The sequence below is a fragment of the Mugil cephalus genome, chromosome 5 (assembly GCF_022458985.1).
Source record: "Mugil cephalus isolate CIBA_MC_2020 chromosome 5, CIBA_Mcephalus_1.1, whole genome shotgun sequence".
NCBI classification, from domain to species: domain Eukaryota; kingdom Metazoa; phylum Chordata; class Actinopteri; order Mugiliformes; family Mugilidae; genus Mugil; species Mugil cephalus.
This window is the reverse complement of record NC_061774.1, coordinates 635751-657846: the sequence shown is the minus strand read 5'-3', so window position 1 is coordinate 657846 and position 22096 is coordinate 635751. Positions and strand designations below refer to the sequence as shown.

Sequence of the window (22096 nt, the reverse complement as noted above, 5' to 3'; positions counted from 1 at the left end):
GCCACAAACGTTAGCCGGCGAGTTAATGGTAGTCAGGAGCCAATAGCCTTAACGGCTAATGGCAGTTACGGCTAAAAACAACAGCCGTTACCACATTTACCATGTCGTTAACTCGCTTTCTGTTGCCTTTTTAGCAAACACCCACTGATTGTTCGTTTGCCTTTAGTAGACTTCGCTTCATTTAATTTATCTCGTTTTTCTTCCTTTCGTTCACTTCGCTCACATTCCAAAACTCTGCTCCGACTAGATGCTCTCTGCATAGACTGACACTAAGTGGTGGGCGGATCGATCCAAATATCGTTAGTGTCGATAACGAGTCGATATTGGATCGATACTAGCCTGGTGAGATCGATTCTCGTGGTACTTACTTGGTATCGGATCGATACCAAAATATGCAGTATCGCACACCACTATTGTTGATATTAGAATACATGACTGTGTTCTGTACAGAGCCCGATATCTGCCGCCGCATCTCCTCTTCTCCCCAGATGCAGTTGGCAGATATCATGGTGTTGCCAGCGGCTTTGTTGTGTGATCGTTAATAAGTGTGGGATATGACTATACAAACACAGTCGCACATGCACTCCCCGATCGGTGTAATTTCCCGAATATGATGTAGGGATAGACTAATTCGACAGAAAGCGTTTGTCCAGACGCTGCTTTATTCACATCCATCCTGTGACCTAGAGCCACAATCATCACTTCTCTTGGCAAAAGGATGAGGTTCCCTCGGGATATTAAACAGTTCCCATCCATCCTTTTGCCGATTCGTGCAGTTTACAGCACAACAGTTCCTTGTCATTTTCTTTCTCCCCTGACTCCGCTGGTAAACAAATAAGAAATTCCCCGCTTTCTGCCCCCTGGCTGCGCGCGCATATGTGCGATGTCGTTGCACATGAACCCCTCTATATGTACTCCTACTTTGAAAATGGCAACTTCCGGTCGCACAAAATGAAAAAAAATGAGCGTTTTTTGTTTCTGTCTTTTAACGATTTTATCTTTCGTTTTTAGAAACAGAAAATGAAAATCAACCAGTTTTTGTTTTAAAGGTTTGGTCATCCCTCTTGGCCCTGGCAACGAAAAACGCTTTGAATTTCTTCCAAATGGGGGTGTGGCAGCAGGGAGTTCCTGCAAACCAAAGCGCTTGTAGTGGATTGCTAGAGGAACTGGAGGGTCCTTGTACCAGTTGTCATCCAAGTATAGGAAATGATGAGAGCACTCCTTTACAGTAACGTTTCTGTGGTGCAATGCATTGCGGGCTCATCTTTTAGTGAGCACTTGCCTATTATTCAAGTGTCCGCTGATAACATACAAACCAGACACAGCAAGTTTCCATCACTTCAGTTTAATCAAATCTTCATCACATTCAATTCATGTATTACAATTTTCATATAGCTCACAGCAGATTCACACTTGATTTCCATTGTTAAATGAATGTAACTGATTAAACGCATCAGTTGATTTATCGTCCGCTTGCTCACATCACATCATCACATTCACTCTGAACACTGGAAACAAAATCTCTCCTGATGTTTGGTCGACACATGGTTTTTATGGTGCGTTTTTACGTGACAATGAAAAACAAATAGTGTTAATAATGATTATCCATGGAATCATACATCTAGAACCACCATTGTTGCTTTGTTCTATTTACAGTAAACATCTATTTTTTTCCTCAAGCCGCGGCAATGAATCCATCATCCAGCTGTCGACCCTGAGGCTGTGGAAAAGTAACATTATGCTTTAGAACAGTGGTGAGCACTTTCAGGATCAGATACCATCTACCTATTTATCCAGCTACATATCCATTCAACCATCAAGTGATCCACTCATAACAATGACTGCAAACTCAATTGTGTCTGTGTGTGTGTGCGTGTGCGTGTGTTACCTTTACGAAGATGCGTTGTGGAAGGAAGCGTCTCAGTGCATGTGTGTTGGAGATGGAGCAACGTGGCATGCTGATGTTGAGCTGTGGTAGTGTTTGGTAACCAGCCATCAGCGGGTAATAGTTATACAGTATCTGCTGCTCTGAACCAGGGAGGATACGGAGACGTACCTACACACAGAAGCACACAAATGTACAGCTTTTGTTGCATAGTTACATATTTTTTTTGATTTCCTGCAGACTGAATAAAAGTTTGAGCCAGTTAAACAAGGACAGTATCAAAACTGTCTTTCATTAACCTTCAAGGCAAAGGTTAATAAGAGACAAGAGACTGATCAGCATGATTAACATCGGATAAAATTTTAGTGTAATTGACCTGAACTTTCTGACTTGTTCATACAAGAATGTCATGTCCAGAAAAACTCAAAAATAAGCACTCTTTTTTTTTTTTTTTAATAACATGTGTCACATAAACAGATAAAAGCATGCTTGTATATGTTACTGGGATTAGGTGACTATAGAATACATTTTTTCCAGGCCTCTTGTTTTGAACTGGTGTGGAAGTTGTCAATTACAGTACTGCCTGAAAATGGGAGTCTGTGAATAACAGCTAATCAACTTTTGTATCCATGAGTTGATCATCACTCTCTTCAGTAATCTTTTTAAGTGACCAACAGTTTGTAATCCATTACAGTATAGACCAGGGGTCGGCAACCCGTGGCTCTGTTGTCCCTCTGCTGTGGCTTTATGTGGCGAGTGGTGCGGCACAAGGACGCTGAACAATTGAATGACATTGAACGCCACACCATGGTTGGAACATCAACCAAAAACAATGAACTCCTACAGTGGATTGCAGCACACATACACCTTGCTTTCGAGTATTTAATTCAAATGTATTTTATTTTAGTTTGTTTATTATTATTTTTTTTCAATATATTTCTAAATTTGAATTTATGATGATCTTGTAACATTAAAATAAAATGTGTTTAATTTTTTGTCACTCAAAATACGTCACAACTGCCGATGTGCGACACCCGCCCGGCAGGTCCTGCCTGCTATTTATTGAACTTTTCGACCGCAGGGAAGCCAGCCATGGATATATCCCTGTTATATATGCATAAATAAAATCTTGTTTTCTCTGTAGCAGTTCTTTCATTTCATAAATGCAACACACTATAGTTTTTTATACATAGGCCTAGCATAGAGGTAAAAACGATATATGCAGTGTTATCTTCATTTTAGATATCAAAGGGGTTTTGTGGTTCCCAGTGTTTTCTTTTCTGTGGGAAATGGGTCTAAATGGCTCTTTGAATGTTGAAGGTTGCCGACCCCTGGTATAGACTATCTGGTCACCTTGGTAACAGAAATATGAGTGTCAGGACTTTGCGAAAAAATGTCTCATGCTGCTTGAACTTAACAGCCGAAACTATCACCATCAGTCATGATTCACTGGTCACTTCATGTGACAGACTGACTGACTACAGTGAATGTAGTTGTACCTGCTTAAGTCCAGAGAACATGAAGGCATCTGATGGTTCAACTGCCATCTCCACCTCCTGCACCAGAGGTGTTCTGTTCTCTATGTGGTAACGAACTGGAAGAGACTCTCTGACTCGCCCAAAGGATGGTAAATCTACACCAGAATCCAAGCATATAGAAATAAATCACAATATCGCAGCCTGTCACAGATGTGACTTTATTAAGAAACTTCTACTGATTAAACATGGACAAAGTCAGCTTTATTGTCAATTTTTCCCACATGTAACTGATATACAAATGAACTGTAAAAACCCACACTAAAGAGGTAAAGTGCACAGGCACTACAGAATAAAATATAATGTATGCAAAATAACTGTTTTTGTGGACATTAACTCAAAGTATCACATAAGCTGTCATTTTGAAAAAGATTTATGTACGCTATACATGTACATGTAAGGTGTGTTCATGTCAATATTGTATACTGACCAGCGTGGATGTAGAGAGGGACTGACTCTAGGATGACATGAGGTAGAGTGACTGCAGTCTGGACAAGAGGACTGTCCGGACTGGAGGACTTTCTGTAGAACAGAGCTAAATATTTACAAGACTGTTTATACCTACACACACATCAGCCTTCTTTCAAAGTACATACCTCCTCCATGATATCAGGTACTGCCCTGTAGCCACAGTGTTATTGCTGTTATTTAGTGGTGGACATCGGAGACAGAAGCACTCACTGGCACACTCCCCTGTCTGGAGGACCACTGGACACATCCATATACCACATAAATGTCACACTTAAAGGAGCTACAATTTTGCTTTTATTTACAACTATGAATCTCTGTAAAGCAGTAGTCCTCAATTAGTTTCTGCCAGCCCCCCAGCTGAAATACTTTTAAGAGTCTTTTAATATTTCATTATTTATCTGTAAAACCACTGTATGAATTGCTGGCACCTGCATTCTGCATACAGTCACCTGCTTATTGAAAAACTTAAAACAATTACCAAGTTCAGTTCATTAACTCAATTTGAACATTTGAACAAGACTGCAAAACTTGTTAACTTCATCAGTTCATTCCTTTTCAAAATGGAATGTGACTTCTTAATTATTTTTTCTGTGCAAAATTTGCTTATCATCTGTTATCCACATTCCATTTGTGCACAAAATCGGAAATTGGAAAAGCAAGTCGTTATTCATTTAGTTCTGTAAAACGAATTAACTAATGATATACAGACTCACCCCACCATTTGAGAAGTACTGCTGTAAAAGAATTTTTACACTGAGCAGATACCTTCCTGTAACTGTGACAGAAGTTGTGGCGTGTTGCTGGTCATAGTAAGCAGCTGCAAAGAAGAGGAGGTCAGCAGAAGAGGCCATGGAGACGAAGACAGGATATCCATCATTAACAGGTAGGGAATGTCCAGCTCTACCTGGTCCAGTGGTTCAAACTGCTACCACAGAGAAGCAGAAGTAATAACAAATTAGGGGGGAGGGGGGTTGTATGCTGTCCTGTGTGTTGTGTTGTGCGTGTGTGTGTGGGTCCTTTTTGTTTTTATTTAAAGCACTTGGAGTTGCATTATTTATATATGACAAGTGATTGACTCTATAAGCTCATAAGCTCAAACAAAATAAAATATATATAGAAAAAAAGGCCTCGTTACAACTGTCAGATTGTGACATGGAAATACACAACAATGGATAAAAGAGTCCATTCCAACATTTAATGAATTAATAATATTTGGTACACACCTTGATGGACGCAAACTTGACTGACACCTCAAATGGGACCACTGTCTCTATAGTTACCGTCTCATCCTGGAAGATAACAGAAGAATAGAAAAAAAAAAAAAACAAGTGAGGATTATCCATCCATTTAAACACACAACACAACGTGGAAAACACACTGGTCATTTAATTCTCAAGAAGACCTTGTAGAGAGTACTTTTTTTTTATAAAACTGTATAATTGTGTTTATGGGTGCATTAATAATCTAGCTGTGGCATTATAGGCTAGGTTTACCAACGACCTTGATAAACGATTAGAAGTAGTAGAGGCCATGTATCCAAAGTAAAACCTTTAAAGATGATGAAGAAGAAACAAAAACATTTACCTAGGCCATCTGCAAGAATAAAAACTTGAAGAGAGGGCTTAATTGTTGCCTTCTTTTTAATTACTCTTTCCTGCTGGTATTGGTCATGTTTTATACTGTTATATAAGAAATGCAATGATTGAAATGCATGCAACAAGTGCCATACACACGGTAGAGACTTCTCTTCTCTTCTCTTCTCATGTTAGTTATGTTAGTCCACAATGTCAAAAATGTATTTTCTTGTTAAGCACGTGATCTCTTCAGAATGTGCACAATGTTGCATAAAAATGGCTACTGACAACAGAGACCACCAGCCTTTAGCTGTGCATGCAGGTGAGTTTAAGTTTCCTACCTTATGACATTTGCAGACAATATGTCGTCCTTCTACCGTGGTATCAATGCTGTAAGCCACGTGGAACAGGAAGACCCTTGGTCCGTTTGACACACACCTCACATAGACGCATCTTTCCATCTAGGGGTGAACATGCACAGTAAAGACTTACTATGTTTCACTGTTGCGAACATGAAACTGTGGACATATGCAGGGGTCGTAACATTATATGAAAAGTTAAAACATTTCTGATTCTACATGTGTGCACCTTTTCGCCTGGCTTCAGATCTCCCAGAGGCACTTCCGGCAGCAGAGCAGGTGCACTGTCGTCACAAACCTGAGAGCCATTGAGTGTCACATGGGTAGTCTGGCCTAGATTGGCGTCCTGGCCTGAACAGATCAAGATAAACACACATTAGTACATGCACACTCACATGCATGCACGCAGTGATGGAAAAAAGTTTTCGGACACCCCATACATTTGTGAAATAATGGATTAAGAATCACTCTTAGGTCTTCAAGTGCAATTTCTTGTACTACAGAAAGCAATATTAAACAGCCATTACAACTTAAAATTGATTGCTTCCATAAAAATACAAAAGAAAAAAGAGTATTGGGTCATTTTGGTACCAATGATTTACTAATGAAGGTCGTGCTTTTTATTACAAGACACATTTTCTGCAGCCGTGCTTCAGAGACGCAAATGTCTAAAACAAGGAACCTAACGCATGAAACATGCCTGAAGATACAGATTCTCAGCCAGGAAGGGTACAGCTGCAGCCACACCACCAGGAGGCACAGATGCAGTCCTGCAGCAGTTGCATACACCCTGCAGAAATACAGACGAACCCAAGACTGGATTGAGTACAAGAAAGCCTACGACTCGGTGCCACATACATGGAAACTGTCTGGGACTGTACAAGATCAACAGGAAGCCAAGGGCCTTCATCCAGACCTCAATGGGTTGCAGAGGCCTGAACACCCTCTGTCAGATCATCATAGTGATGATCATGAAACTGGAGCAACAATTAGCCACTTGCTCTACATGGATGACATCCAGCTGGACAACAGGAATGAGTTAGAAATCGACTCACTGATCCACACCGTTGGGATCTACAGCAGTGACATAGGGATGTCATTCAGATTCGACAAGTGCGGCCTGATGGTCTCCAAGAGAGTCAAGGTGATCAGAAGTGAAGCGGTAGACCCACTAGAGGGCAACATAGGTGAAATCCAAAACAGCTAGAAGTACCTTGGAATCCTCCATGCGGAGGCCTAATACCAAATACCTCCAGAGAGTAAGGCATGTACTGAAAAGTCAGCTGAATGGTAAGAACAACATCCGACAAATCAACATGCTCCAGTCATCAGATACCCTGCTGGGATCATAAACTGCCCCAAGGAAGAGATAGAAGCCACAGATATTAAAACAAGAAAGCTCCTCACCATGCATGGAGGGTTTCACACCAAGTCCAACATCCTGATACTGTACACTAATTGGAAAGAGGGAGGCCGAGGACTAGTGTTGTCACGATACCAACATTTTGACATCAACATGTATTTCGATACTTTTCGATACTTTTTCAAATAAGAAGAGAGCATAAAAAATGTCATTACTGACTTTATTATAATAGAAAATCTTCGAACAAGAACACAATTTTAAAATAAATAAAATAAAAAACGATTCAAAACACTAGGCCTTTCTTATTGCACTCGAAACAATGTAAATCACCATGTCTACATGTATGGCAAAAAGTTTTTAAAAAAATCACTGTGATAATATAATATAATATAATATGATATGATACGATACAATATAATATGAAAGGTTATTTAAATCAGAGTTTAGTGGTAAGTGCTTGGCTAAGTTGGAAGTGTTTCCACCCTTAGCCAGGCATGTTTTAAAACACAGTTTGCAACGTGTGTGTCGGCGTTGTCCTGCTTGTTCCACGAGTTGGGGCGTGGGGAGCGTTGCAGCAGCCGTACCTCCCTCTCACTCTCTCTCTCTCCTTCCCTTTCTCCCCATCTCCCTCTCTCACAGCTCCGCTTGCTCCTCTCAGCTCTACTTACAACACGGTGACATTTCGCAACGACGCTGCAAATACCGGTCCCATCCATATGCAGTATAGTGCCGTTTTAAATGCCTATCCCGGTACCAATTTAGTACCGGTATACCCAACAACCCTACCGGAGTAGTGAGCATCAAGGGCACCCAGGATGAAACATAATAAATCCAAGAATACATCAAGAAAATGGCCCGAATTGATGAACTGCTCAGGGAATGTCTCAGAGAGCAGATACCCGATGAGCGTGCAGAGGAAAAGGAGCAGACAACCTAGAGGAACAAGCCCCTACATTGCATATACCACCGTCAAATTGAAGAAGTGGCTGATGTCAAGAAAACCTACCAATGGCTGGAAAACAATGAAAAACACTGGACTGACAGACAGCACGGAGGCACTAATCATGGCAGTACAAGAACAAGCCAAGTACAAGAGCCATAGAGACCAGGATCTATGAGAGTAGATCACATCCAAGGTGCAGACTATACAAAGATGCCTGTGAGAGAGTCCAGTACAAAGTAGCAGGGCATAAGATGCTAGCCGGGACAGCATACATGGAGAGACACAACCAACTGGCTGGGATAGTGTACAGGAACATCTGTACCCACATAGGCCACACAACAAGGCCAAGGTTCTGTGGACTTCAGCTTCTTATCAACCAAACATAGTGACAGCAGAGGGTGGTGGTGATAGATGTGGCGATACCAGCTGATGTCAACATCAGAAAGAAGGAACGTGAAAAGTTTGAGAAGTACCAAGGGTTGAAAGAGCAGCTGGAATAGATGTCAAAGGTTAAGCCTAGTGTGGTCCCCATCAACGTTCCCTCTAATTTTTCATGTGTCTGGGCATACACACAAGCTCCCTGAGCACACCGAGGACCACTGTGAGCAACATTTACAGAGTAGACCTTTCTCACTCGAAAAAGAAAAAATCTCACCCAGTTTCACTGCTTGTTCTTCTATTTCAGGGCTGGGCAATTAATTTCTACAGGGGCCACATGAAAAACCTGAACTGTGTTGGAGGCCAAACCAAACGATAACTTGAACGTTATTCTGCTCAATATTAATTTTCTCCCACTGTAAAAAGCAGTAAATTATATATGTTGATAAGCTGCTACTGGTAATCAGAAACATAAGAATATTCTGTAAGTAGAGTTTTGGTGTAGGTTGAAGAGGAAAATGAAACAAAATCACTGTGTAGTTTTGGATATACACATTGGAATGTTGGAAACTTTGTCCTCTTTGGAAAACTTTGGTGGACCAAGGATGATACATGATTATTTTCCGTCTCTCAATAAAGCTCAATAAATGTTTGACCCTTTAAGACCTGAATGTCCGTCTGCCCACAGACAAAAGTTTGCTGTATTTGAATTACCGTAATCCCCGATGGATAATATTCAAGTTGCGCTTTCTAGAAAAAAATGCTGCCATTACGGTAATGATGACGCACCGCTGCTGTCGGCTGCAGGTTGGAGAGCAACGATCACGGAGCCCCAGCAAGAGAGACTTGTTTGGAGGAATTTGTTGGTAAAAACAAAGTTAGTTATGCTCTTGAGATGTCACGAAGGTCTTCCAGGCAAAAGCACAACTAACCAGTGTTCACTCACAATGAATACTGTCAGTAGCGCAAACCACTGTGACTTACGGTAATTCAAAATCGGCCGCTTTGACGGATGCCAGCGATCCGTTCAGGCTTTTGAGGGTTAATAGATGCAAGAAGCTGTTTAAATCTTACTTTTTTTTGTTGTTGACGAACTAACAGTGCCATGACGTAAATAACACATCATGGCTCAAAATAAAAGCAAGACAGTCGTATTGCATGCACAGTTCATCTGTGCTCATGACTGACAGACTGCGGGCCGGACAGGAATGCCCAAAGGGCCGTAAAATGCCCAGGTCTGGTCAAGGCTATGATTGGCTGCGTCGCGTAAGTGAACTGTATCGTACCATTGAATGACACCTGTCACTCACTGAGTTACGTTGCAAAATGGTACAGAAAACAATATTGTTGGTCTAATTAATTAGATTAGATTAGGTCTAATATTAGATATTAATTAATACGTTCATGTTGAATTTTATTTTATGCACTGCATAGATTTTCTTGTGCGCTGAGAATGTGCAAGCAGTGCGCGATTGCGCAAGCGCGCAGCTTAGAGGGAACATTGGTCCTCATGGTAGTAGAGTACTCCTAAGACACTGCGCAGTATCCTCAAACTCACAGGCCTCTGGTAGAGGACCAAATGGTGTTTTTTATTTGTTGCTAAAAAGCTAAAAACATTAGGGGAATGATGCCTTAATCATATCTGCACTTTCAGGATTGTATCAGTGTACCTGGTTTGAGGCCAGTGGTCAGTTTAACATCCTTTGCTATAGAGTCCTCCTGTGATTGGACAGTGAGGCTGATGCAGTACATTTCATTGATGAGTACAGGAGGCTGGTGGCTCAGCTGAACAGAAATCTTTGGGATTCTGGAGATGATCCTAACACAAAAAAGCAAGCAGAGTAAACATATCCGTGAATGGGACTGCAGTGTCGATAATAACTGGCATGCTAATGATGACTTTTCAGTGAGACTGTGTCTAAAGCAGGACTGACATGGTGCTGTGCTGCATAGTCAGACTGTCCCAGTCCAGCTCCTGACGTGCCTCAAGGCCACGCCCGCATCGCCGCGATGACCTGCTGGCCTGCAAAGCTTCATGGGCGGAGGCAGCATCTCCACCAGCACCCCTCCAGCTCAGAAACACACAGCGGCTGCTGTTACTGCCCACCATCATCTCAATACCTGTCATCTACATGGACACGCACAAATTAACACACAGTTCATCACAATATGAATGTTTTTTACTCTCTGAAACACACAAAAATGCCCTTACCTCTATTTTCTTACCAACATCTTCAGTTTTTGCCACAAAGCTAAAATTGTAGCATTTAGTTTTCCCTGGGAGTAGGGTCATACTGTCCTGACCTGAAGATTCCACCACACACCACTGGTTGTACTCCTAAATACAAATTTGATTTTATTAATATGAATGTTTTTAGTTTTTCTTTTTCTCCAAAAAAACTGGGTAGTCGCAGGCTTAAAATCACTCAGGTGAATGTGATATTTGCTTCCCTTAAATTAGATTTTACCATTTAACCACATCTGTTTGCAAATAATGTGAAAGCATTTCTACATCTGTTGTTTACATCTCATTGAAACAAAGAGTGATTCATACAGAGAAGAGTTGCATGGATAACAAGCAAACTGTGCCTTTTCCACTCACTTTGCAATAACCTGTAACCATGACAACTGAACACAACAACAGTGTGACCGACGTGGACAAAATGTCTTCAGTTATTCTTGACCAAACTACCAAAATAAATAAAATAAAAAATACTGCTACAACTACTGAACAAAAGTCAGGTGCAAAAATAAACAAAATGACAACCTTTAGAACCTTTACTAATTGTGAACATCCGTTCCCATTTGTATTATGCAGACAGACAACCATTCAATGTCCTTGGTGCTGTAGAAAAAAACAAGTTTCCCTCCCTCCCTCCCTTTTTTCCATGTGTGTAGTGTGCACCTGGTTACTGAAGCTGACAGACAGCTTATTGAATGACAAGGGATGAGGACAGTCAGCTCGGAGGAAGACCTGGAGTTGGATGGACTCGTCTACATGGAAACTGGGAGACTGGAATCTGGATTTACACTGGACTTGAGTTGGAAAGGAGAATAGCAAATATGACATACACATTAAAATAGCAGTTATTATTGGGAATGCATGCCATTCTGCACGTTGCAAAGAGGTTAGTTATAAACCTCATGTTTGAGGCATTTAACGCTTGAAATGGATTTGAATAAAATTGTCAAAAAAGTGGTAAAGTGGTATTGAGTGTGTGTTTTCTAACGGAATGGGATGTAGTCCTGCATTTCCACAGTCAGCTCATTTGATCCGGCTAAAACCATGCGGTCACTCCACATTGACCGGGCTGCACTGACACAGGATGGATCACACTCAGGCTCAGCGTCTGGAACCTCGTTCTGAAAATACAGTAACAAATAAAATGTGCTTCGGTGAGATAAAAAAACAAAAAACAAAAAAAAACTCCAGTGTCCCTAGTGTGTGTGATATGGCTGACTGGTTAGCTCATCATTTACTGGCTAAAGTGTGGGCCAGCCGCTGTGATCTGCACATACACTCGCTGCAAGCGACTACACATTATACAGCCTCACCACACAAGGCAATAAGTGACTAGAACTGTGTTGATAAGTGGAGGTGTTGTGGTGCTTAATTCACTGAAGGATTACTTAATTTGCTGAACATATTCTGTTGGAATGGGTGGAGTCATTCTACTCACCATCAGGACTTTGATGAGATTCTTCTCAATCCTCAACTTCTGCTCCTCTTTCAAAGTTGAAGCTTCAAGACAAATATCAACATATTAACAGTTTTAGTCTAATGGTCTCTGTTTCATAACAAAATCCACTATGTTACGATTTAAGCATCTGGGGACAAGTGCATTTTCTCAAATCTAACACAAATAGTGCACAAACTGTGTCCTTTTGCTGTTAAAGAGATGTATACAATGATGGAAAAAAAGTTTTTGGACACCCCGTGCATTTGTGAAATATTGCAATATTTGTGATGACGTGATGGTTTATTTATTTTTTCTTTAGTTTTGAACACAGTCTCTGTTATTTGTTGACTTTGATATTGACAATGTTGACAACTGACATATTGAAAGTGTCAACTGTCACATTTAGTTTTGTTAATTTTTCCTGAAAATAAATATTTGTATTTATCTGTTTAATGCCGCAACACCATTTGAAACACAAAAAAAGAGTTTTCCACTAATACGTCACGATAATATTTGAGATTGTGTAAAATTTTAAGGATGTCTGAAAACCTTTTTTACACCACTATAGACTTACTACCAACAGCCCTCACACACAGCAGGTATCATGATTAACAAAATGAATAATATCTGTAACAGGACTAAGAATTATATGTTGTGTTTTGTCTTATCTAATTATTTGACATCATGTGCTTCTGTGTGTAACAGCTAATAAAAATCTCTGACATGACTAACTAATCTTGCCTCAGATTTATATCCATGTTGCGTCACATTTAATTTCAGGTCATCAATATTATTAATCATGTAACAAATGTAACAAACAAATTCTGTTAAAACAGAAATCATGGAAATATGTTATGTATCTACATCTATATATATATATATATATATATATCTATATATATATATATATCTATATATATATATATATCTATATATATATATATATCTATATATATATATATATCTATATATATATATATATCTATATCATAATATATATATATATATCTATCTATATATATATATATATATATATATATATATATATATCATTATATCCCCTCATTTGATAACAATGCTGCTTACCTCTGCCCAGCAGCTCCATACAGTATATGATGTAGTCCTTAATACTAGCCATCAGATAAGCACAGCGCAGAGCTATGGTCAATATGGCAGTCAGGAGACCCCACCATCGTTCTGTGCGATAGTCGCACATCACATAGTCCAACAGCCTGATAACATAACACACAATTACTCAGATACTGTGCCATCAGATATCTCTTTGTATCTTCAGATGTAAATAGTTCTACACAGTTTCCACATAAGGTGTACAGTATTTAATGTATTTAATCTAAGACCAACTGTGTAATGTGAAGAATGCTTGTGTTATATTAAAACAGTATGTTACCACCGTTTTTATGAGAATTTACATGAAAGAGACAAAGTGAAATTGTCCTATGCAGTGTCTAACTTACTTTAGTGCTTTGTTGTAGTCATTTGCATGATAGTATTCCTCTCCCATCTGCACCACTACAAAGAAGACAACGAATGAGAACAAATACTGGCAAGCGTGGAAGGGTCATTGATAACGTGTCTCTGTGTCAGAAATATAAAGCAATGATACGCACTGAGATGACTCTTCATTCGTGGACACTTGTACTTCTTAAACTGGGCCACAGCGTTACTAAGTAGAGCTATTATCAGTTCCTGTAGTAGCAAAAACAGACAAGAGTTTCGATACAGCAACACAACAAAATCTGACAGTAACTAAAGTAAGCAGCCTACACATATCGAAGTATATTTGAATGAGGGACAGTGACACAAAGGGTCTATGTTTAAAAGCTGGAATGCATCTATGTGAAAGGCGTGACACATTTAAACCTCAGTGAAAACACAGCTACAGTCCCCTCCAAAAGTACTGGAACAGCAAGGCAAATTCCCTTGTTTTTGTTGTTCACTGAAGACATTTGGGTTTAAGATCAAAAGATGAGAGACAAGAGTTCAGAATGTCAGCTTTTATTTCCTGGTATTTACATCTAGAGTTGTTACACCACAGCATCTTTAGGTGAGCCAAAGTAATAAAACAAATAATCTTAAAGTAAACAACATTTCATGTTTGGTGGCATAACCCTTGCTTGCAATGACTGCAAAATGTTTCTGTACGCTTTGGAATTCATTCTGCTGTTACCATCATCAGTTACATCACCAATAAATATGAATGTGTTCTAGAAGCGGCCATGCGCGCCCAAGCCATGACATTACCTCCACCATGCTTCACAGATGAGCTTGTATGCTTTGGATCATAAGCAGTTCCTTTCTTTCTCCACACTTTGGCCTTTCTATCACTTTGGTAGAGATTAATCTTGGCAATCTGGTCTTCCGACTCAGAAGACCAGATTGCTCTCGGACCTTGCTTTTGGAGTCTTCTTCGAACAGTGGATTGTGATACCTTCACCCATGCACCCCTGTTGGTGATGTCACTTACTGATGTTTTGGGGTTTTTCTTCACAGCTCTCACAATATTTCTGTCATTAACTGCTGTTGTTTTCCTTGGCCAACCTGTTCAGTGTTTGTTCAGTGCACCAGAAGTTTCTTTTTTATTCAGGACATTCCAAATTGTTGTGCTTACTATGCCCAATGTTTGTCCAATGGCTCTCATTGATTTTCCTTCTTTTCTCAGCTTGAAAATGACTTGCTTTTCTCCAATAGACACCTCTCTGGTCTTCAAGTTGGTTTCTTTAACAAGAAATGTATACTTTATAGATTTCAACCCAAAAAGTAGACTAGTCATGCAGAGCTATTTAATGTTTGAACAGTCAACCTTAAAGGTGACACCTGGTCAACAAGAAACAGCTGTCAGTCACATGTTCCCATAGTTTTGCTCACTTGAAAAATGGGTGGCTTCAAACAAAGGGTGCTGAGTTGTTTAACACATCAAGATGTAAATACCGGGAAATAAAAGCTGACATTATGAACTCTTGTCTCATACTCATCTTTTGATCTTAAACCCAAATGTCTTCAGTGAACAACAAAAACTAGGGAATTTGCCTTGCTGTTCCAGTACTTTTGGAGGGGACTGCACCATGATGTGGTACATTTTGAGACGGGTCATCGCAGTATGATCAGCAAACAGTTGTATGTCACCAAAAGACGATTTAACCCAATTCCAACTGCAGAAAATAATGCTAACCATTAAACAACAGAAAATTTAATGTGAAAGATGCAACAATCGCATGTGAATTAAACTCTTAGTGGTTTCACGTGAAATGACTGCTGCCTTAGAAAATGGGACACTAATAAAAACACCTCTAATAAATCCGTGTATTCAGCAATTGTGTGTACTTACAGAATGTGGTACATCTCTCTCTTTAATATGCAGGGCCAGAACGCCCAACCTCTCTTTCTCTGCATCTGGAGGATCAATACCTGGAAATACAACAACAGAAGTTGAGTTTTACCTTATATTTACAACACCATGACAGAAGCTAGATTCTCAACTAAGCACAACTGTTATGTGAGTATTAAGGGGTTATTTCTTGGAGCAAAAAAGCTGGTGGCACCAATTAGTGAAAACATACAGAAAAATAAAATCATGATGAAACTGTACCTAATGCATTAGTGTGAACTGTGTAACGTAAGATTTGATTTTATTATCCGCATTCCACTAATTGAAAATGTGCACAAAAACACGAAGATGGAAATGGAACATATAAGCACTTAGTGGTTAATGTGTGGCGTGATGTTAAATTTGTCAATCATGGCTTGCACAATTTTTATTTGCTATGTCAAAAAACAAAAGTCCTGTTTGTTGGTTCAGAACAGGTGTTTCAGGTTAGAATCAGGTTCATAGTCAATAGATGGAGGCAAGTGGTTGGTGGAAAGCATTTACAGATAGGGTCACGATAAGGGGCTAGTGCTATTGTATTATCGCAAAGAGGGTGACCACAAGCTTAGAAAGATATGCAAGAGTGGACGTGTATGTGCATGTATACTCTGGTGTCCTTGTCTCCAGGGTCTCTGGCCATAGAAGTCCAGTCCTCCACTCTGGGTGTCCAGAAGGTCGGGGGAGGGATAACTTGTTCCAGCCTGAAACCAACAAACAAAACTGTTAACTTGGCTTTTTCTGCAAGATGCGCGAATGCATTTTTGAATATTTTATTAAAGTGATATGTTTGATTTTTTCTGTTTTGTTTTATTCATTTGCAAGGGTATTCACTAGCACAGTGCAACATAAAATTGCACACCAGTACTAGCATGCATGTTATTGCTAACAGTTGGACTAGTAGTAAGAGCAGGTGTATTAGTTGTGGTGGCAGCAGTAGTATTGGTGGTATAGTTCTAGGTAGCAACAATAGCTGTATCACCTGACAAAGCTGCTGTGCCAGCTGCTTCCTGTCCTGGCTGTAACAGGAAGCCTGTTGATAGTAGAAACCAGGGTTCTGTGTCTGGATGGCGGTCAGGCCCAACTTTATTGCCTCATCAAACAACTCACCAAATGACTGGAACCTGAAGAGACAGTCAGAATCAAAAGTTGTGATATATGGACACTATAGACCCCTTCACAGTAAACAATGTGACATTTTTTGAGGGGCAGGGCTTAGCTAGAGGCAAAATATCGCAAACACTATAGCTTGTAAATGGCGGTTAGCATATTTCATCGGTTATTTTGGCAAAAATGGACAAGGAAAATGCACATTTTAGAGAATATATGAATACACTCACTCTCTGAGACTGTGGGTGTTATTTTAAAAAGTTGAGTCTGACTGATGGAAGCCTACCCCTACACTCTCACCAAAGGAGGACGCAGATGGGACTAAGTCTAGTCTAACAAAAAAAAATAAGAAAATTATGTTTTAAGTAACTTATAACACATTGTTTTAAGTTTTGCTAATACCAAGGGTGGAAACAGCAGCAAAAAGTCAAAAGAAAAACACAGAATAGCTCTAAATGGTCTGATTTATTACAGCCCCAGCGCCCCCTGGTCTGCTTTCAATAAATTAATTCTTGTAAGTGACTGACTGGTTTCATGTCATGCCCCCATCACTCGTTGGTTTGAAAGAAAGGACTGATTAATTAATTAATTAAGTATTTCTGTTTTCCGTGCCTACTTTTTGGAGGGGATATGGCATGGACCCAAGAAGGCATTGAGAATTTGAAACATTTGTCGAACAAAACAAGAAAACATGGATGCAGCATAAGTCACACCCGAAACATCTGTCTTATCATAAGTTGCCATTCGGGTGGTACAGTCGATACTAGCCCTGTCTTTACTTGGTATCGGCTCGATATTTAAATTCCCAGTATCGCCTACCCCTGGTAACTAACGTTGCATTAGCTAGCAGTTATCATTAGGATTAACATGTAACAAGAATCAAGTCACAATTTGTAACCCATGACATTATCCGGGCTGAAACTGATGATGCATTACATCTTAACCTTATCTGATAAGAAGTGTGTGCATTGTTGATTATTGCCTCACTCCAGTCCTTTCCTTTAATCGCCAAAACCAAAACCAAAACCAGTCGTCTACAACTGGTAGTGGCTGGTATGTGACAAAACTTCAAGTTGATGTTTTTAACCTTTCAGTGTTAGCACCAAAAAGCAAGACAACATTTTCATAGTTGACAGTGTTCAAGTCTCGCTCTGTTTTGCCTCCAGCTAACACTGTGATGTCACAGTGACGTAGGCCATGAAGGAGTCTATACTTTACAATAATAATATCAGCTTGCATTCAGGCAGAATAAAGATTAATGCCCTGTACAAAATTATTCTGCTAATGTAACAGATTAAATAGTTTTGGCGGTAAAACGGAAATTGGCGGTAAATTTATCGGTAAAATTAATGAACACAGCCCTAAAGCCCGAAAGGACTCTCACTGTTTAGACATCCAAGCAGAATGCTCAAAGGCAAGCTCAGCACTGCCGATCTTCTTCTTGCACAGGTCAATGTGCTTCCTGAACTGGGCTATGGCATCCAGAGGAGTGTTATGTTGGAAACATAAGCGACAAATCTGAAGAGACAGAAAAAAAGGGAGTGCAATTAAGGTTAGTAATTGCAGGTTTAACCTGCAACTTAGTTGGGTTAATGCGTCTATCATTTTTTACAAAAAGAGAGTCTTCTCAAAAACTTCTCAAAAAATGTGTGAAGGAAACCAAGTGGAAAATAAGGCTTTTAAATAATGTGTTGTTTTTTATTTCAGAATCTGAAGAACTTACCTACTATACATGATGTGTATCATTACCCGATGTTTCCTATCTGTGTCTACAGTGCAACCATCCCTGAAGCCATAAAAAACTAAAAAATATATACCCTTTAATATCATATATCACTGTTCTGGGCAACTGCAGAAACATGGCCATGCAACATTGTTGTAAAGGTATGAATTTTAAGCCAATAAGAACTTCGATTTAGGTACAGCCCTAATTCTCTCATCGTGGAGTGCCTCCTAAACTGATCCCCATTCACTGTGATCACCAAAGTGTTTTTGACATGGGTGTAGTCAGCAAACAACTACAAGCAGACAAGCAAATGTACCTTGTAGTTGATAAATCCAGCCATAGTTTTGATCTCCAGCATGTTGGTCTCATGTGCTCTCAGCTCATGCACAAGGCTGTATGCAGTTCTGTAGTACCTGCAGAGACACACAAATGAAGAGAAATTGTTTACAAGAAACTATGGATCAGGTACACTACTACTTAGAGTGCACAATGTGCAAGATAAACACTAACTGATCTTTTTACAGTATTAATATGATCAAATCACAGCCAAAAGCAATTATATTTAGTTTCCATGATGAATCTCTGGGTGCAGATTTACTTGAGGGCATTCTGAGTGTCCTGTTTCAGTTCACTGAAGAAACCGATCTTAAACTGGTGCCTGACAAACAGCAGCTGGGATCAACAAGAGATAGACAAAAGAGAGCAAAGTGACATTTAAAGTGACATTGTTTTCCTTATCTTGAGTAGCTCTGTAAACTGCATTTATATGGTATTCGTTTGCAGAAATGTTTCGACCTCATAATTTTAATACCTGATGTGTTGTCTTGTTGAGGAATTCTTTGTGTGACTTTACACGACGAATCTCTGTGTAATAGTATGTCTGAGCATGTTCATAAAAGGCATTCTCCAACCTTCAGAAAGACATCAATGGAACAAGATGTTCAGGTCACCTGTCCATAAATCTGACTTTAAATCAGACCACATCTGGTTTAGCAAATTATGATGTACCTTATAATGTAGCCCACCAAGTGGTCAGTGTGTGGCAGAACAAAGAGGCTCTTGCCAGACAGATCACAGACATTACAAAGAGCAGATGCTCTCTCGGATGCAACCAGGTCCTCTCCTTTATAAACAAGATGACAAACAGATCATTTTGAGCAGACAGACTACATTTTTATTGATGTCTGTCTTGAAAAATATAATCAGTGAAACATAAAGGGTTCTAAAAAGCAAGTTTTTTCATAGGGGCATTTACCTGGAGGAAGAGGGGTTTTCTTCTGGATCAATACTACAGCCACTTTGGTGTTCCTGCCCTGTAGACTGGTCCTAAAAGTATACAGTCACAATATTATTCTGGATACACTTTTATACTTTCTGGATCAAACAAACAACTATAACTTACCTGACAATCTCCACTTTAGTTGCACATTCCGACTGCTTTTCTTTCCACTGCGGGTCATCCCAATCCAATTCATAGAACAGAACAACCAGAGCAGGTACCAGGTTCAGATGTTTGTTCATCCAACCTGTTTTCAGGATGCCTTTAGGTATGTACCACTCATATGATGTTCGCTAGACAAACAGACAGAGAAGATAAACGCTTTCAGTCATACATCCTGCATGTTGTTTTTTTTGTTGTTGTTGTTTTTTGTTTTCAGCATTTTTTAGTATTTTTCATTTAATTTTATTTTATTTATTTAAAAAGGACATACACACATTAATCAACATTATTATTTATATCACGTAAATAGTATGTCCTGTTATTACATGTATGGTGTTGAGTGTCTGTACGTTGCTGCTGCAACTGCGAAATATCACAGTTTGGGCTGGATGAAGTAAGTATCTATCTATCTATCTATCTATCTATCTATCTATCTAATAGTAAATGTGCCAGTGTTAGTCAGCTGACTAATTTTCAACTGTAGTCCTTTTGTATATCAAAATAAACGAATACAAAGCTAAAATAAATATAGCTACCAAACAATAGATGCAGGTTATAGGTCAGATACAGCTAATGTTGTTCACATATTTGGTTCTTCGGCAGTCAGTCCTTCAGATGGAGACTAAATGTATTGTAAGAGGTGCAGTTTCGTATGTCAATAGGCATTGTATTCCGTAGTTTAGAAACAGAAAAACACGGCTGACTAAAGGCACTAGATCTATGAGGGATCACACAGTCCCCTCTGACAGCAGAACTTGTTACTTTGCTGCTAGAATCTTTCTGCTATATAAACGCACATTTATAAATGAGTGCCGTATTTGTTGCCTAGGTCCAACTTGTTATACCATATAGGTTAAATGAGTGCAAATGAAGGCAAACATAAATTATTTCCCAATTACTATGTCAAACGATATAGTCTTTTGCATTGTCTGTGTTTGTTGATCGACTTGTCACACATTTCTCATTCCAGAGCTCACCTTAGTGCGACACTTGGGGTACTCATGGTCTCCCGGGAGAACTTTGAAAGAGATGGGGACTCTGTCAGCCCGACGATTGGCACAGAAAGCATCCCAAATGGCCCGGTGTACAGCATTATATACCACATCCAGACCAGTTAAGGCTACAAAAGCCATGGGGCGACAACATAGCTCTGGAGGAAGCTCCCACTGGTAACTTGCCATCCTGATTCTTCAACAATAGACACACCTACAGGAGAAAGAGAAACCATGCAAAAGAAGAATGTAACAAAACTGTCTCTTGGCAGCATTGAGATGCTGTGTCTAAATGCCCTAGGAGGAGGGCTAATTTATTTTAAGGATTATTAATGATTGACGAATTTCTATCTAGTATGTACAGTTCGAGGATTAAAGTAGAAAGAAGTGTTTTCGAAACTAATTGAACTAAAATTAATTTTCTGATCCAAAATTAAGTGATCACAACCAAATGCCAGTCGAAGTAGGCAGCATGAACTTAACAAATAACAACTTGCTAGTCACAAGACTTGGAGGTTAGCATTAGCAGAGCTGAGCTAAGTATCTGCCAATAGTGGCCGTTCACTTGTTATATCGTGCATACCGAATCTCGCCTATGGTAACTGTTACTGGTGTAATGGTTTTATACATTTCTAGGCAGTGTGTAGTCTCTTATTCACATAAAAAAATCTATTACACGTTCAAAACTTGGCTACACTATATATTTTTGATTGTCAGATAAGACGAAAGCGGAACTGAGAGCACCTAGCTCGGCCAACGCTAGCAGTACTGGTGTCTTGTTAGCCTTCTCGGCTGTATAAAAACATTTATGTATGAACCTACGGGTTCTTTAAACCACAGCATACCTCAGTCGCATCACTTCAGGTGAACTGGTAACGGTGCTAAGCGCAGCAAGCTCCTTTGACTTAGCTGGCTGCTCTTCATGAACTGTTAACGTTAGCTGATCACTGGACTTTTCTAATAAGGTTAGCAGTTATCGTTTGCTAGCTAGTGGGCGAGGTTGCAAATTTCACCAGCAAGTACACGTCAATGTACTTGTAATTTCAAGCTGCTTCACGTCGATTTAGCCTAATCCCACTTGTGGTCACCATTAAATAATAAATCACTAACGTGTCAACAGTGACGAGCCAGAAAACGAAGGCTAATATAGCAGCTGTTGCTAAAGCAACAACAAACTCTCTTAGCTAGTCTGATGCCAGGGGCAGGACTTGAAAAAACACTTCCGGTTCAGACTTTTTCGCAAATTTAAAGTGCAGT

At 39.7% G+C, this 22096-nt stretch overlaps 1 protein-coding gene across 2 annotated transcripts; it reads right to left on the bottom strand.

The window, feature by feature from the left end:
* Window positions 1-1329: 1329 nt before the first annotated feature.
* Window positions 1330-22039, bottom strand: trappc11 (trafficking protein particle complex subunit 11). 2 transcript variants are annotated; one of them, XM_047584980.1, is made up of 30 exons: window positions 21685-22039; window positions 20825-21053; window positions 19809-19978; window positions 19662-19732; window positions 19415-19529; window positions 19218-19317; window positions 19005-19078; window positions 18723-18819; window positions 18065-18198; window positions 16553-16694; window positions 16181-16274; window positions 15535-15614; window positions 13817-13895; window positions 13664-13718; window positions 13275-13420; window positions 12189-12250; window positions 11739-11871; window positions 11414-11544; window positions 10721-10846; window positions 10443-10636; window positions 10179-10327; window positions 6054-6175; window positions 5807-5926; window positions 5115-5180; window positions 4657-4816; window positions 4017-4128; window positions 3851-3942; window positions 3385-3518; window positions 1889-2056; window positions 1330-1720 (listed from the first exon to the last, which is right to left on the bottom strand). In XM_047584980.1, the coding sequence occupies exons 2-30, from the start codon at window positions 21026-21028 to the stop codon at window positions 1676-1678; spliced, it is 3375 nt and encodes a 1124-aa protein (XP_047440936.1). In that variant the 5' UTR covers window positions 21029-21053; window positions 21685-22039; the 3' UTR covers window positions 1330-1675. The 2 variants fall into 2 exon arrangements, with proteins under 2 accessions (XP_047440936.1, XP_047440937.1); XM_047584981.1 differs by having other exon boundaries at window positions 4657-4813.
* Between the last annotated feature and the right edge of the window lie 57 nt (window positions 22040-22096).